This window comes from Artemia sp. Qi Xiang Cuo, chromosome 6 (genome assembly GCF_049724085.1).
Source record: "Artemia sp. Qi Xiang Cuo chromosome 6, ASM4972408v1, whole genome shotgun sequence".
In the NCBI taxonomy this organism is placed as follows: domain Eukaryota; kingdom Metazoa; phylum Arthropoda; class Branchiopoda; order Anostraca; family Artemiidae; genus Artemia; species Artemia sp. Qi Xiang Cuo.
The window spans coordinates 69,962,362-69,978,965 of NC_142799.1; the positions used below are offsets into that span (position 1 = coordinate 69,962,362).

Sequence of the window (16,604 nt, forward strand, 5' to 3'; positions counted from 1 at the left end):
CATTAAATTTCTAATAGTATTAAGAAAACGTGGGATTCGTTACATTTCGTTACGCTAATTCGTTACATTCTTTATCGTTAATAAAAATTCACAAGGATTTATAATATTTATGCAATAAGAAGTGCTGGAATAATTTTATTTAAAAAAGAATCAATATAAGTTAATTGGTGGAGTTGTTGTCAATTTTTATAAAATAATTACATTATTTTATTCAAACGATACTGCCTCAATCCATGTAACGGTTAATTTTCGACATAACACCTTTAAATTAGGTGTTGTTTTCTTAGATCACACTGCCGTTCTAAGACGAACAAATAAACTTTCAAATGGGGATAAATCCATTTATTTAGACAGTGAAAAAAACAGGTACAAAAGTCCAGATATTTCGATCACATATACAGCGACCGTCTTCAGTAGAAATACTCTGAAGACGGTCGCTGTATATGTGACCGATATATCTGGACTTTTGTACCTGTTTTTTTCACTGGCTAAATAAATGGATTTGTCCCCATTTGAAAGTTTAGTTGTTCGTAACGGTTAATGGAATCGAACTAAAAATTCTTATCATTAATTTTCTAATATTAATTTTTGAATAGTTTTGTAAAGTGTAACAACACCAAAACTAATTTTCCAATGGATGTAATTGTGTCATTTTTCCAGTGAGGAGTAAGGTTTAACAATCCTTCCCAAAAGAGTGCTTCTGACATTTTATCTTTCAGCAAATTTCTACCAGCAATTTGATTGGCCCGTCATTAAAAAAACGAAAAGAAAAAAGATAAAACGAAAAGATAAAAAAAAATATAAAAAAAACAAAACGAAATAAAAAAAAAACAAAAAAAGGAAAGATTACGGCACCAAGAGACACAATTTTGCTACTTTTTTATTGATCTTCTTGCAAAATGTAACGCTGGTTCATTGCTTTCTTTTTGGTTAACAAAAATATATCTGTTAACCTGGAAAATGCATTTTTCAACTCTAGGTTGGGACAATTTTGTCATTTCCTTCTTTTCTTTCACTTTTTCAACGAAAATAGTAAAAGAAGTATTTTTCTAAATCTATTGCTGGGGTAACGGAAGGATTTCTTCTCAAAAGGATGCCTCTGTCTTTTTATCTATCTGCAACTCTGCCAGAAATTTGATTGGCCGTTGAATTACAGCACCAAAAAGCCACAATTTTACCAATTTCTTAACTATGTTATAGCTCATTTTAACGATATGACTTACGTCTTGCCATACTGATGTTTCTACCAACTGATAACTTTGTGAAAATCACTATCTTACTGGCAAAAGTACTGCAAGACGGAAATAAATTACCGTCTCCAAGAAACTTTTCACCAGAACACTAAACAAAATTGAACTTTTGTATAAAACACCTTTTTTTTCAATATAACCTACTGCAGACAGACAAACTGGTTAATCTACTAACTTTAACGGAAATAACTGAAATCCCTTATTTCCTGAGACGAGGCGTAAGGATTAATGATATGTACCTAAAAGCCCATATTTCAAAAAAAAAAAAAAAAAAAAAAAAAAAAACTACAAATAATACAGATGTGTTGCATGTGGTAGCCCTGTTGTCAGCGTTTTGAAAGAAATAAACTGGTCACATAACTGTCATCAATTTACATAACCATTACGATGAAATTTCCTCAAATTGTCCGAGATATTTTCCTTGATCAATTGTCAGATTTATGACTGAATTCCTAGCCAGGGAACATCTACTGGTCTATAAGCAGCCTACCAACTGTTAGTTCGACTGATCGATATTTAATGTCATTTGTACCTTACTTTGTGCTTAGTTTTATTTTCTCAAATTATTTTAAGCATATTGTAAAAAAGTGCATTGACACGTAATTGACAATCCGATGCTAGTAAAAAAATTTTATGCTATTAAGGAGAATATACGAGTAGTTTACTCATTTAATTGTCAATATTATACGTAAAATGTAAAAAAAATCTGTAACAAACTTTTTAATTATTGATGATTGTAAAGAAACGGCCAGACTGGCATAAACTATTTCACAAGTATCACTGATCATGTCTACAATTATTTTAATAGATAATTTTGGTTAGAAATAAAAGTAAAAAAATTAAAGCTCAAAGTACCTGCAATGATTTCAGCTGCACAACGCTGGTGGCTCTCCTGTTTTTCCTGCGTCAGTCGGTTCAACTCCAGCTTGAACAATTCCAAAACTTCATCTTCATGATTTCTAAACAGAACTTTGAACATTAAATATTTCCTGGAACAAAACTTATCCTTCCCTTTCCGCTCCTCAAGCGATAAATACTTGACAAGTGTTTTCACCTTTTCTTCATTAGTGAAAAAACTACGAATCGGTTTTTCTGCTTCTTTTAGCTCCTCCCATTTTCTCCCAAATACAGGCTGGTCTTTAGGTGGCGCTGATGTTTGTAACTGCTTCGGCCATGTGTAGTAGCCCCAATGGGTCTTATGAACATACCTGGTTTGTTCCCATTCTTCAGAAGTTTTAGGGACTGTACTCGAATGGTACTGTAGCCACTGATTATCATCTCTTTCTCCCAGTTCCCCAGTTGGCTTCGAAAATGAAAATGGGTCAATAGAGACTCGCTTTGCTTTTATTTTTTGCTGCTGCGAAATAGCTGCAACTGTCCAGAGCGAAACTTTCCGCATTGCTATACTTTCATGAATTAAGTTCTCTACGAATATACTAACACCATCTACTGGGAACAGAACATCTTTTCGGATTAGACGACCCAACATACTTGTCGCTAGCTCGTAATAACGCCAGTGTAGCGAACCGTCCTTCAAAAGTTCGCACAATGAAGCTACAAGACCTAAATATAAGGCCTCTTTTTGGTCTCCTTTTATTCTTTCCTTTTCTTTACCAAGTTTAACTCTATCATCACTTAAATTTGAATTCATTCTTCTCCCATATTCAACAACACTGTCACTAATATAAGTACGTAAATACACTGTCCTATAGAAAGAATCAATGTCTTTACTTGCTCTCTCTAGTAATCGAATAATAGAAAGTTTTTCAGAAAACTTTGTTTTTACCAAAGCGGGCCAGGCTTTTACCAATATTTCAAAATCATCACTTAATGTACGAGTTGTCAATCTCATATTCAATAGAATAAAAAGGGCACCTTTGAATTTTTCATGATGGGTTTCCGGGTCTAAAGTCAGGAAGCTTTCTATTTTCGGGTATATAGCAGAGGAGCTGTAGGCAAACAAATTGGAAACGGATTCGATAAAATTCTGAGCTTTAATTCTAACTTCAGAATAATGCGAAGTTGATAGTTTCACCATATAATCAAGAATACGCAAAAATGTTGGTGTGATATAAGAACAAGGTAGGTTCGACTCTACCAACCTGCTTAAATGCGTCAACTCTGCTTTCTCTACCATTACTGCTCTCAGCTGATCCCTTTTCTTTTTTATAACGTTGGTATACGTTCGTTTCATGGTTGAAAAAGATCTTCGTGCAAAATCCCACATTTCTTTACTTAATCCGCAGTTATACGTTATAGATGTCAGCACAGAAGAACACATAACAAGAGATTTAGTATCATCTTCACGTACCTCCAAGATTTTATCAATGACCTGAATGATAAGATCGGTAAGAAATAAGCGAACGTTTTGTCCTTTGTACGTTATAAAACGTTCGGGACAAGGGACATATATACTGTACGGTAATAACCGAACCTCTGATTCAGGTAATCTAACTTGATCCTCCTCCCATACTGGGAGAATTTGTCCCGCCCCACTAACTACATTATCGATAATCTTCAAACCTCTTTTCAAATTTTCTTTAGTAACGTTTTTGCCTTGTAGAAAGTTCATCAATATTTGAATTTCATGGGCAAAGACAACATTCAATAATTCGCTGGCAAAAGAAATTTCCGCCTCAGAAGGCTGATGCCACTTAATCTCCAAGTTTTTAAAATCTACTGGTTTTGCCCATTCATTCAGTAACAAAAACTTATCTTTGGAATTAGTTTTTGGTAGGTCTGGAAGGCTTCCACGATTCAGGACATAGCAGTTACAAAGGCGCTTAAATATATGGTGGATCATTTTTGCAACAATTTCTGAGGATTGCTGACTTTCCAACTTTAGAAGGCGCTCTACAATATTAATCAACTCTGTTTTGTAGGGAAGAAGGGCATCCCCTTCACCAACAACAATTTCTGAAAGTAGCAATATTGAAAACAGGAGATCCGAGTCCAGATTTTCTTCTTTAAAAACGTCTTCATTTTCTGTGAGAAGCTCTATTTTGTGGAAAAGATTCGGTAAAAAAGCCTTATAAGTCTTCTCTGCTTTAACACTGGCAAATGCTTTAACTAAACTTGCAGCTAATTTGCCAGAGACCCGAACTTCTAATATTTTGTCACTAAAAAAGTCACCGACTTTCCGAAGAGACAGATCAAATATTTCCTCAGAGCACTGAGTCAACAGCTTAGCCACCGCTCCTTCGAGAACAGCTTCCACAAATTTTTCTTCCATGCTCATCTTTTCCGTTTCTCTTTCAACTCTAGGGCTGACATACGTACTATTCTCCACAAGCACAAGTAGCCTGTCAATCATTTGAAGAACTAAGTCTTCAAAATTTGCAGTCGCAAGAGCAACAGCCTCTTCATGCTCGGTAAGGCCTTCAACTGATGAGACAGCGCTTGCACAGTCGACTAATGGGATTAAATATGCAAAAGTGACGAGAAACTGGAGAGTGGCTAACGTCTTCTTTATATCATTAGGGTCTATGCCTGGTAAGGCTTGGAACATCAAAGGTATTATGTGCGTTCTTCCTTCTGGGTAATATTTAGGAGATCTAAGCATCGGTCGACAAACATTTACCATTCCAAGCATGCAAGATATGAGTCTAAAATTAAGAGATATAATTTCAGTCAAAATAATCAGGCACTTGTCTTAAATCGACAACAATTACGCTAGTGCAGAGTACAATAACAATCATAATATGTTTACAGCCTACTATAAAACAGAAGAAAAAGAGAACGATTAACTTCAATGATAAAAAAGGAACCAAGGCGGTAGGTCTGGATTTACAAATAGGCCCACTAGGCCCGAGCCTAGCAATGCCAGGGGGAGTAACAAATTATCACTGAGAGATTTTTTCCTTGAAAAAAATTGGACTGATGTGCTTTATCGTCGAAATGCCAGGTGCACTCCATTGCCACGCTGCCTATTCAAAGAAAAGTGATTTTAAAACAACACAGGAATTCTGTGACTACTAGAAAACTATCAGATGTCTCCCAATAATGACAGCTGAGAGTTCGGTATCTCTCTCTCTTTCATTACTTTTGGCGCATCAGTTGCATTCTGTTCGGTGTTTTCACTATCCCTGAATTTTCAGGAATAACCCCAAAAATCTTGCAAAAAGGAGGGGAAAAACGTTTGGGCCTAGAAGCGTCAAAGCTTTAAATTCGACCCTGCAAAGTGGAAAAACAAAACTAGGAACAGAAGTCAGAAAAGACCATAAAATGTCTCTAACTTCGAAATATTATTTATTCGAATTTGATTTTATTCGGATTTTGTTTGTTGTTACCGTACGGAGAGTTGAAGAGCAATCTTTTTATTCCAGTGTCTGGAGATAGTATTATTTATTTATTGTTGAGTGTATATAAACCCACACACGAGTTATTCTCACTGTGGGTCATTAATTTGATAGTTTTGTCAAAACCTTTTTTATTGATTAATAAAGAACTTGAACTTGAATTAGACTCGGACAGCACCTCGTGCAGTAAGAACATCTTTGCTCTTACATCTGGACCATTTAACATCAACACATTTTCCTGTTTTATTTCACTGCAGTAAATACAATAAAATATTATTTTCTTTTTTTTACAGTCGATTTGGTACCAATTTCAATGATGTTTGGCCTAAATTATAGAAAACTAATTTGGAAAAAGTGCAAAAACAAAAGCAAAAAATGACTTAATGGAAGATATAACCAGCTAAACATTTTGAAACTTTCCCAGGAATACTTGTCCATAAGTTAGGAGCAGAAATAGAGCTGATTAAATCTATGTTAGTGAATCAAATTAGGTAATATACAGATTTTGTTTGAATCTAATAGCCTGTAGAACCTAACTAAACAAATCTACAATAACCCCAATTCGTCCAGCACTCGAAAACAGTCTCTATTTTGTAAGATAAAAAAAAAATTACAAAAATCATTTCATAATTCTGAATTTTACACAAAAGAAAAGAAAGGGAAATCGAGACAAAAGAAGTGGAAGAAAACAAAACCTTAACATAAAAAAAACTGATAACGACACATTACTAATTCAGAAAGTTATTATTTCCAACTCTGAGAAACGAAAATAATATTATAAACACGGTCATTAATTTTGAGAATTCCAACAAGAAGATCCAAAATCTGTAAACCATAAATTTTCTTTAAATGTCCCAGGAATGGGAAACATTATTTCGATTAGTCTTAATGGTAAATGCTTATTGCGTAATAGGTAGAAAGCCCCATAAACATGTCTCTGGTGATGGCATGGTCTCCATATCTCCTGGGGCAAGGGCCGCAAATAATCCGACATGCCAATTCTTTACACATGGGTTTTGTAATGGAATAGGGGTATGTTTGACGTTGGATGTGATATTGGCTCACGAAAACTCGGGATCCCTATCTTGTTCAAAAGGATCAAACATTTTGTTGAGGGTGAGGAAGGAGAGTAGGAAGATTGGAAATAAGGCGAAATTTTTTTGTCCCTGATCAGTTTGAGACTTACAGCCGCATGCCCCTAGGCCAACAGGAGCCTAGTGTGCGAAAAAAGCTACTCCTGGACAGGGTCCTACTCCCTCCAAAAATGTAGGTCCTGAAAAGGGCTAGAAAAATAATCTCCCGATCGGCTCAAAACTAGTATCTTTAGATAGGGATCTCAATCCAGAAGGACAAATAGAAGTAAACCGCTTGTTCCCCTCAAAAGCTTGCTCGACAAAGGAGCATAGAAGGGTCAAAATACGTTTTTCAAGGTCACTTCGTATGGAAGGCCTATTTATAAAAACTTGGATGGTGGTAAATTCGATTAGAATTTGAAATAGTGATTGATTGGAGGGCGACCAGTCTCCCTTTCGTGCCCTTTTCTGCTACGCAGCTTCCCGTAAGCCCCATGATATCTAAATTTGGCGAAACCATTTAGTCGAAAAACGTCGGAAGGTCTAATAAGCAAGCCTCTGGAGTCAGCATGACCCTAGATTATATAAATTATCCATTGTGCCAAGGTAGGTTTTAGTAGAAAAGCTCTTAGGGATTGTTAGGGTATCTGAGTAAAACAAAAGGTGCTATATGCACCGGAGTTTTTAAATCATCTGCCACATTGAGGGAAGATTCTAGGGGATCGAGTTGACATTTCAGGAAGGAGGGGGAGGGAGACGCCAAATGGCTCTCAAAGTATAACTTGGCGAAGGAGAAAAGTAGACCGATAGACACTATGCGCATCCAGGTAATCGAAATAGCATATCTGTATTATCTCAGGAACAGCTTGGGGACGAAGTAGAAACTTTCAGGTACTGTTGGCGAAAGGAAAGAAAATTGAGATTGAGGCAAGAAGACTTCAAAATTAGTGTTGGGGGAGGGAGAGGCTAAACAAATTTCTCCGCCCCACCAAAACATTTTGATCTATAAGCTTATCTGGAACTTCTCCCCTGAGAAAACTAGATTGAAAAATACTATGTACATCCAGGTTATCGAAATAGTATACCTGCATTATCTCAGGTGTTGGCGAAAGGAAAGAAAATTGAGGTTGAGACAAGAAGAATTCAAATTTTGTGTTGGGGGAGGGAAAGGCTATATACACAACACATGTATATAAACAACTTAATAGTAAATGACGTTAGTAATATATATACAATGTATATATATATGTACATTATATATACAACACTATAATATATATACATATACATAAAATATATACAATAATATATATACACTATGCATATATAAACTATCTCTTTAAAAGAGCAATAATTTTGTACATATGTATTTATTTTTCTCGAACATGGCTCAAATTTTTTTCGGGGAAATTGGCATTCTTGGATTTCCTGGCCTAAAATACAATCTAAATAGGTCAGAAGCTTGAGGAAATTTGTTAGAGGCCTTAATTTTGAAAAAAAAAGATTCATGTGAGTGACGCAATATTTATATACATCAGTATTGTGCAATGGCGTCATGTACCAAAATAATTTCCAATTGAACTTAACCTATTAACGACCATTGTTCCCATTCGGGAACAGACAAGTCTGGATTTTTTTTTCTGGTTGTATAGTCAGTAGAAGAGTGAATTTTGGCTCACCATTGTTTTTCCCGATGGCAAAATTGTTAACACAATTATTCTCTTGTTCAACATTCTAATGTCAGTATTGTTTGTATTCTTTAAAATAACGCAAATTTTTTTCTGCTTTAGTAAGGCTGGTAAGGGATGTGTTTTAGTCATCAAAAAGAAGAAGGATGGTAAAGGACTTTCGTTCTTTAGGTAGTTCTGATCTTATTTTCATTTCTATGGAGCGCAACGACAGAAAAGAAATAGTTTTGACAGTACTAGTTAACGCTACTTCTTTTTGTTCCCAAATGGGAACATTGGTCAGAACCTGTCTACCAGCGCTACTGTTCGGCTTTGGAGCGTTCATATTTTGTAATTTATAAGTTCCGGATGCTGGTTATAGGAGTTAAAGTGCAGTCCAGCAACTTATTTAGTGATTTTTAGGGACTTGCCCTTGGTAGGATATTGATGACACGTTTCTTTCTAGATGAAGAATATAAACTATCATAGGCAGTGCGCTAGCGCTGCCAAAGTGAAGAACGATGTGGGCACAATGTGTTTTTTTTTTCTCCATACCCGGGCACTTCGTATCGAAGGAGTTGTCGTAGAAACTTCGAAAAGGGCTCATTCGATTGGAAATTGGAGTGGCTAGTGCCCTTTTTAATAGTCAAAAGTGATTAGAGGGCAACTAGCCCCCCCCCCCACGCCCATCATTTCCCATAACACATCCAATCAAAATTTTGAGATAGCCATTTTGTTCAGCGTAGTTGATTTTAACATGGAAAATATATTTTTGAGGAGGAAAGTCCCCCACAGCCCTCAGGGCAATGGTTTTAAATTATGTACTGGGGCCATATAAGGTCCTTATAGAAAGAGTTGTCGTAGAAACTACATAAAATGCTAAGTCGATTGGAAATTCAAAGGGCTAGTGCCTTTTTTAATAGTCGAAAGTGATTGGAGGGCAACTAGCCCCCCCCCCCCCACGCCCCTCATTTCCCCCAACACATCCAATCACAATTTTGAGATAGCCATTTTGTTCAGCGTAGTTGATTTCCAGATAGAAAATATTTTTTTGAGGAGGAAACTCCCCCACAGCCCTCAGGGCAAGGGTTTTAAGTTATGCCCTGGGTGCATAGAAGGTTTTTAAAGAAGGCGTTGTCGTAGAAACTTCAAAAAAAGCTCATTCGATTGGAAATTCAAAGTAAAGAACGATGTGTGCACAGTGTTTTTGATTTTTTTTTTTTCTCCATAACCGGGCACTTCGTATAGAAGAAGTTGTCGTAGAAACTTCGAAAAGGGCTCATTCGATTGGAAATTGGAGTGACTAGTGCCCTTTTTAATATTCGAAACTGATTGGAGGGCAATTAGCCCCCCCCCACCCCCATCCTTCCCCAAAACACATCCAATAAAAATTTTGAGATAGCTATTTTGTTCAACATAGTTAATTTAAAGATAGTAAAAATGTTTTTGAGCAGGAAATTCCCCACAACCCTCGGGGCAAGGATTTTAAGATATGCACTGGAGGCGTATTAGGTTTTATTGACATCTTCGTCATAGATACTTGAAAAAGGCCTTATTCAGTTGTTAATTCAGTGGGATAGTAACCTTTTAATAGTCGAAAGTGATTTCAGGGCAACTAACCCCCCCTAACCTAACCCAACATAAACCAGAGACGACAGACATACAGAGACGACACACACACAGAGACGTAACACACACAGACGACACACACTCAAAGACGACACACACACAGAGACGACACACACAGAAATAGGACAAACACAGACATAGGACAAACACACAGAGACGACACACACATAGAGACGACACATATAGAGATAACACACATAGATAAAGATAGAGATAAAGTTTTTACTGAAATATTTGTCGTAGAAACTCGTAAAAGGGCTCATTCAATTTGAAATTTAAGCGGCTAGTGCCCTTTTTAATAGTCAAAAGTGATTTGACGGCGACTATCACCCCTCTCACGCCCACCTTTTCCCCAGGCACACCCCCACAACCCGCAGAACAAGGATTATAAGTTATGCCTTGGGGGCATATAAGGTTTTTATTGAAATCTTTGTCGAAGAAACTTGAAAAAGGGCTCATTCGATTTGAAACTCAAAGGGCTAGTACCCTTTTTAATAATCAAAAGTGATGAGGACATCTACCCACCCTCTAACGCCCACCTTTTCCCCAAACACATCCAATCAAAATTTTTAGATAACCATTTTATTCAACGTAGTTGAAAGTTTTGGAAATTAGGTCTTTAAGGATGACAACCCCTCCCCCACAGCCCTCAGGGCAAGGGTTGTAAGTTATGCCCTGGGGGCATACAAGTTTTTATTGAAAGCGTTGTCGTAGAAACTTGAAAAAGGGCTCATTCGATTTGAAATTCAAAGGGCTAGTACCTTTTTAATAGTCGAAAGTGATTTGAGGGCAACTAACCCCCCTAACCTAACCCAACATAAACCAGAGACGACAGATACACAGAGAAGACAAACACACAGAGACGATAAACACAGAGACAACACACACACACAGACGACAAACACACAGATAGGACACACACACAGAGACGACACACACATAGAGACGACACATATAGAGATAATACACATAGATAAAGATAGAGATAAGGTTTATACTGAAATCTTTATTGTAGAAACTTGAAAAAGGGCTCATTCGATTTGAAATTCAAAGGGCTAGAGCCCTTTTTAATACTCGAAAGTGATTTGAGGGCAATTATCCCCCCTCTCACGCCCACCTTTTCCCCAGACACTCCCCCACAACCCTCAGTGCAAGGATTATAAATTATGCCCTGGGGGTATATAAGGTTTTTATTGAAATCTTTGTCGTAGAAACTTGAAAAAGGGCTCATTCGATTTGAAATTCAAAGGGCTAGTACGTTTTTTAATAATCAAAAGTGATGAGGACATCTACCCACCCTCTCACGCCCGCCTTTTCCCCAAACACATCAAATCAAAATTTTTAGATAACCATTTTATTCAACGTAGTTGAAAGTTTTGAAAGTTAGATAACTAAGCATGACAACCCCCTCCCCCAAAGCACTCAGAAAAAGGGATTAAATCTATACGTATGGGGCCAATAAAGCTTTAATTTCAAGAGTTATCGGAGAAACGTCAAAAGGGTTCATTCAATTGGAAATTGAAAGGGCTAGTGCATTTTTTAATAGTTGAAAGTGATTGGATAGCGACTAACACCCCTCTCACGCCCACAATTTTCCCAAACACATCCAACCAAAATTTGAGATATCCATGTTGTTCAACGTAGTTGAAAGTTCTGGAAATTAGGTCTTTTAGGATGATAACCCCCTAAGAGCCCTTAGTGCAAGGTTTGTAAGTTATGCTCTGGGGGAATTAAAGTTTACATCGAAAGTTGTCATAGAAATTTCAAAAAGAACTCATTTGATTGGAAATTGAAATTGCCCTTTTTAATAGTCAAAAGTGAGTGGAGAATAATTAGCCCCCCTCTTACGCCCACCATTTCCCCAAAAACATTCAATCAAAGTTTAGAGACAGCCATTTTGTTCAACACAGTTGAAAATTCTGAAAATTATGTATTTAAGGATGACAAACCCCCTAGAGCCCCAAGGGCAAAGGTTGTAGTTTATGCCCTGGGGGCATATAAGATTTAATAGATAGAGTTGTCGTACAACTTCAAAAGGGGCTAATTTAATTCGAAATTGAGAGGGCTAGTGCCCTTTGTAATAGTCGTAAGTGATTGGAGCGAAACTAACCTCCCTCTCACGCCCACAATTCCTCCAAACACATCCAATCAAAATTTTCAGATAGTCATTTTGTTCAACGTAGTAGAAAGTTCTGGAAATTAGGTCTTTGAGAGTGACCTTAGGGTAAGGAATGTAATTTATACCTTGGGGGCATATAAGGTGTTTATAGAAAGCGTTGTCGTTTTCAAAAGGGCTCATTTGATTGGAAATTGAAAGGCCTAGGGCCCTTTTTAATAGTTGAAGGTGATTGGAAGGCTTGACATTTTTATAGTGAAGATCGATGTGGGTATAATGTATTATTATTTGTTGTTGTTATTATTTAGACCAGTGCATTTCGTATCGAAGGAGTTGTCTTAGGAACTTCAAAAACGGCTCATTCGATTGAAAATCGAAAGGGCTGAAGCCCTTTTTAATAGTCGAAAGTGATTGGAGGGCAACTAGTCCCCCTTCCACGCCCACCATCCCATTTGCCCATTATGTTTAAAAACTAAATGTTGCCTTAAGATTAAATCAAAATGTACCGTGATTATGCTATATTTCCCAATAAGGCATCTCAGCAGTATCCCAAGAAAACTGAGGGTATTATGTTCAAACTTTCGGGGCTACTTCTGCTCTTAAAATTTACCCAAATCAAAATAGTGTAAGTGTATCCAAGCTATCAAAGAAAGTAAACAGATTTTTCTGCGAATGGTATCAAGTTTTCCATTTCAGGTCAACTAGAGGAGGTATGAAACTAAATTAAACATTACTATTTGTGTCCAGATTTTTAAAAGGGTGTATGTTGTTAAAAATTACTGAAAATTTTTCTCCAGCCTACAAATAGCAGGCAAAACTATGAAGTCTTAAAAATCAAAAAGATTTAAAGTATTATTTTCTTTTTCCATGAAAAGACTATGTCAATATAAAACGAACAGAAATCAATTAAAAAAACTTTTTCTACAAAATAAGTTTTTCAAACAAAAGTAAAGAACACCATTAAACAAAAAAAGATCAAATATAAAATCAAATAATCTACCAAGCATGAAACTTAGACAGATCACCATCGATAAATAAATCAAACCCAAAATGAACAGAAATTACAAGAAATAACCGAGTCAAACTCAAAACGAGCAGAAATTAACATACGTTGGGCGCAAAACCCCTATGCCTTCCCAAGGCTAGAACCCAATTTGCACTTTACTGAAAAAAAACAAACAAATGAATGTGCATTGTCAGTTTAATATACATATACTGATGTTTAGTAATCAAAATGTTAAAATTATTTGATTTATTTAAGTTATAAAAGTAAAAAAATTTATATTTTTTCAGTAAAGTGCAAATTATGTTCTGGCCTTGGGAAGGCATAGGGGGTTTTGAGCCCAACTTCTGTTATTTTCGGCTCGTTTTGAGTTCGACTCGGTTATTTATTGCAATTTCTGTTCGTTTTGGGTTTCATTTACTTATCGATGCTGATTTACGGTAGTTTCACGCTTGGTAGATTATTTGATTTTATTTTTGCTCATTTTTTGTTTAATAGAGTTCTTTACTTTTCTTTGAAAAACTTATTTTGCGGAAAAAGTTTTTTAAAATTAATTTCTGTTCGTTTTATATTGACTTAGTCTTTTCAGGGGGAAAAAATAATACTTTAAATCTTTTCATTTTTTAAGACTTTATAGTTTGGCCTGCTATTTGTATGCTGGAGAAAAATTTTCAGAAATTTTTAACAAAATACGTCCTTTTAAAAATCTGGACGCAAATAGTAGTGTTTAATTTAGTTTCATACCTCCTTAGTTGAAATGGAATGGAAAACCTGACATGGAAAACTTGATACCGTTCGCAAAAAAATCTCTTTACTTTCTTTGATAGCTTGGATACACTTACGCTATTTGATTAGGTTAAATTTTACGAGCGGAAGTATCCCCGATAGTTTGAACATAATACCCTCAGTCGTTCTTGGGATACTGCTGAGATGCCTTATTAGGAATTAGCATTAACACAGTGCGTTTTGATTTAATGTTAAGGCAGCATTTAGTTTTAAACATAATAGGAAAATGAGAGGGGGGGCGTGGGAGGGGGATTAGTTGCCCTCCAATCATTTTTGACTGTTAAAAAGGGCATCAGCCCTTTTTATTTTCAATTGTATGAGCCCTTTTTGAAGTTCATAAGACAACTCCTTCGATACGAAATGCCTTGGTCTAAACAACAACAACGACATAGTCTTTTGAGGGAAAAAAATTATACTTTAAATCTTTTCGTTTTTTTAAGACTTAATAGTTTGGCCTGCTATTTGTATGCTGGAGAAACATTTTCAGCAATTTTTTACAAAATACATCCTTTTAAAAATTTGGACACAAATAGTAGTGTTTAATTTAGTTTCATACCTCCTCTAGTTGACCTGAAATGGAAAACTTGATATCATTCGCAAAAAAATCTGTTTACTTTCTTTGATAGCTTGGATACACTTACGCTATTCTGATTTGGTTAAATTTTAAGAGCAGAAGTAGCCCTGAAAGTTGAAACATAATACACTCAGTCGTTCTTGGGATACTGCTGAGATGCCTTATTGGGAATTAGCATTAACACAGTGCGTTTTGATTTAATGTTAAGGCAGCATTTAGTTTTAAACATAATAGGCAAATGAGAGGGTGGGCGTGGGAGGGGAATTAGTTGCCCTCCAATCACTTTCGACTATTAAAAAGGGCATCAGCCCTTTTTATTTTCAATCGAAAACAGAACCCTTTTCGTAGTTCCCACGGCAACTCCTTCGATACGAAGTGCCCTGGTCTAAACAACAACAACAACCAAAAAATAATACATTATACCACAGAGATCTTTGCTATAAAAATGTCAAGCCTTCCAATCACTTTCGACAATTAAAAAGGGCACTAGGCCTTTCGATTTCCAATCGAATGGGCCCTTTTCAAAACGCAATGCTTTCTATAAACAACTTATATACCCCCAGGGCATAAATTACAACCCTTAACCTAAGGGCTGTTAGGGTGGTTGTCATATTCTAAGACCTAATTTCCAGAAGTTTCAACTACGTTAAACAAAATGGCTATCTCAAAACTTTGATGGGATGTGTTTGGGGAAATGGTGGGCGTGAGGAGTCTTAGTCGTTCTCCAATTACTTTCAATTATTAAAAATGGCACTAGCCCTTTCAATTTCCAATCAAATGAGCCCTTTTGAAGTATCTACGACAACACTTTCAATAAAAACACTATATGCCCCCTGGCCATAACTTACAACCCTTGCCCTGAGGGCTGGGGGTTGTCATTCTCAAAGACCTAGTTTCCAGAACTTTCTACTACGGTGAACAAAATGGCTATTTGAAAATTTTGATTGGATGTGTTTGGAGGAATGGTGGGCGCGAGAGGGGGGTTAGTTACCCTCCAATCACTTTCGACTTAAAAAGGGCACTAGCCTTCTCAATTTCCAATTGAATGAGCCCCTTTTGAAGTTTTACGACTACTCTACCTATAAAAACCTTATATGCCCCCCGGGCATAACTTACAACCTTTGCCCTGGGGGCTTTGGAGAGTTTCTCAGCCTTAAATACATAATTTTCAGAAATTTCAACTATGTTGAACAAAATGGCTATCTCTAAACTTTGATTGAATGTTTTTGGGGATAGGGTGGGCATGAGAGGGGGGTTAATTACTTTCCACTCACTTTCGACTATTAAAAAGGGCAATTTCAATTTCCAATCAAATGAGCCGTTTTTGATATTTCTACAACTAAACCTTCTATATAAACCTTATATGCCCCCAGGGTATAACTTACAACCCTTGCCCTGAGGGCTCTGAGGGGGTTATCATCCTAAAAGACCTAACTTTCAGAACTTTCAACTACGTTGAACAAAATGGATAAAATTTTGATTGCATGTGTTTGGGGAAATGGTGGGCGTGAGAGGGGCGTTAGTCACTCTCCAATCACATTCAGCTATTAAAAAAGGCACAACGCTTTCAATAAAAACATTGTATGCCCCCCAGGGCATAACTTACAACCCTTGCCCTGAAGGCTGTGGGGGGGGGGGAGGGGTTGTCATCCTTTAAGACCTAATTTCCGAGACTTTTAACGGCATTGAACAAAATTGCAATCAAAAAATTTTGATTTAATTTTTGATGAAAGAAAACTGACATGAGAGGGGGGTTAGTTGCCCTCAAATAACATTCGACCTTGATAAAGAGTATCAACTTTTTAAGTTTTCAATCGAACTAGCCCTTTTTGACGTTTTTATAACACAGCCTTCTATAAAAACCTTATATGCCCCTAAGGGATAACTTATAACCATTACCCTGAAGACTGTGGGGAGTGTCCTTCTCAAAAATATAATTTCCTGAACTTTAAACTGCAAGGGTTGTGGGGGAGTGACCTCCTCAAAACACATTTTCTACCTGGGAAATCAACTACGCTGAACAAAATGGCTATCTCAAAATTTTGATTGGATGTGTTTGTGGAAATGGTGGGCGTGGAATGGGTGTTAGTCGTCTTCCAATCGCTTTCGACTATTAAAAAGGGCACAAGCCATTCCAATTTCCAATTGAATGAGCCCTTTTCGAAGTTACTACGACAACTTCTTTGATATGAAGTGCCCTAGTCTAAA

General features: G+C 36.6%; 1 protein-coding gene across 2 annotated transcripts in view; it reads right to left on the reverse strand.

The window, feature by feature from the left end:
- LOC148951556 (proteasome activator complex subunit 4B-like) overlaps positions 1 to 16,604 on the reverse strand; it is a 95,139-nt gene that overhangs the window by 36,313 nt on the left and 42,222 nt on the right. For both annotated transcript variants that reach the window (XM_089091194.1, XM_089091195.1), the window contains exon 7: positions 2,106 to 4,855. In XM_089091194.1, the coding sequence (XP_088947320.1) occupies positions 2,106 to 4,855 (2,750 nt within the window). The remainder of the gene's footprint in view (positions 1 to 2,105; positions 4,856 to 16,604) is intronic.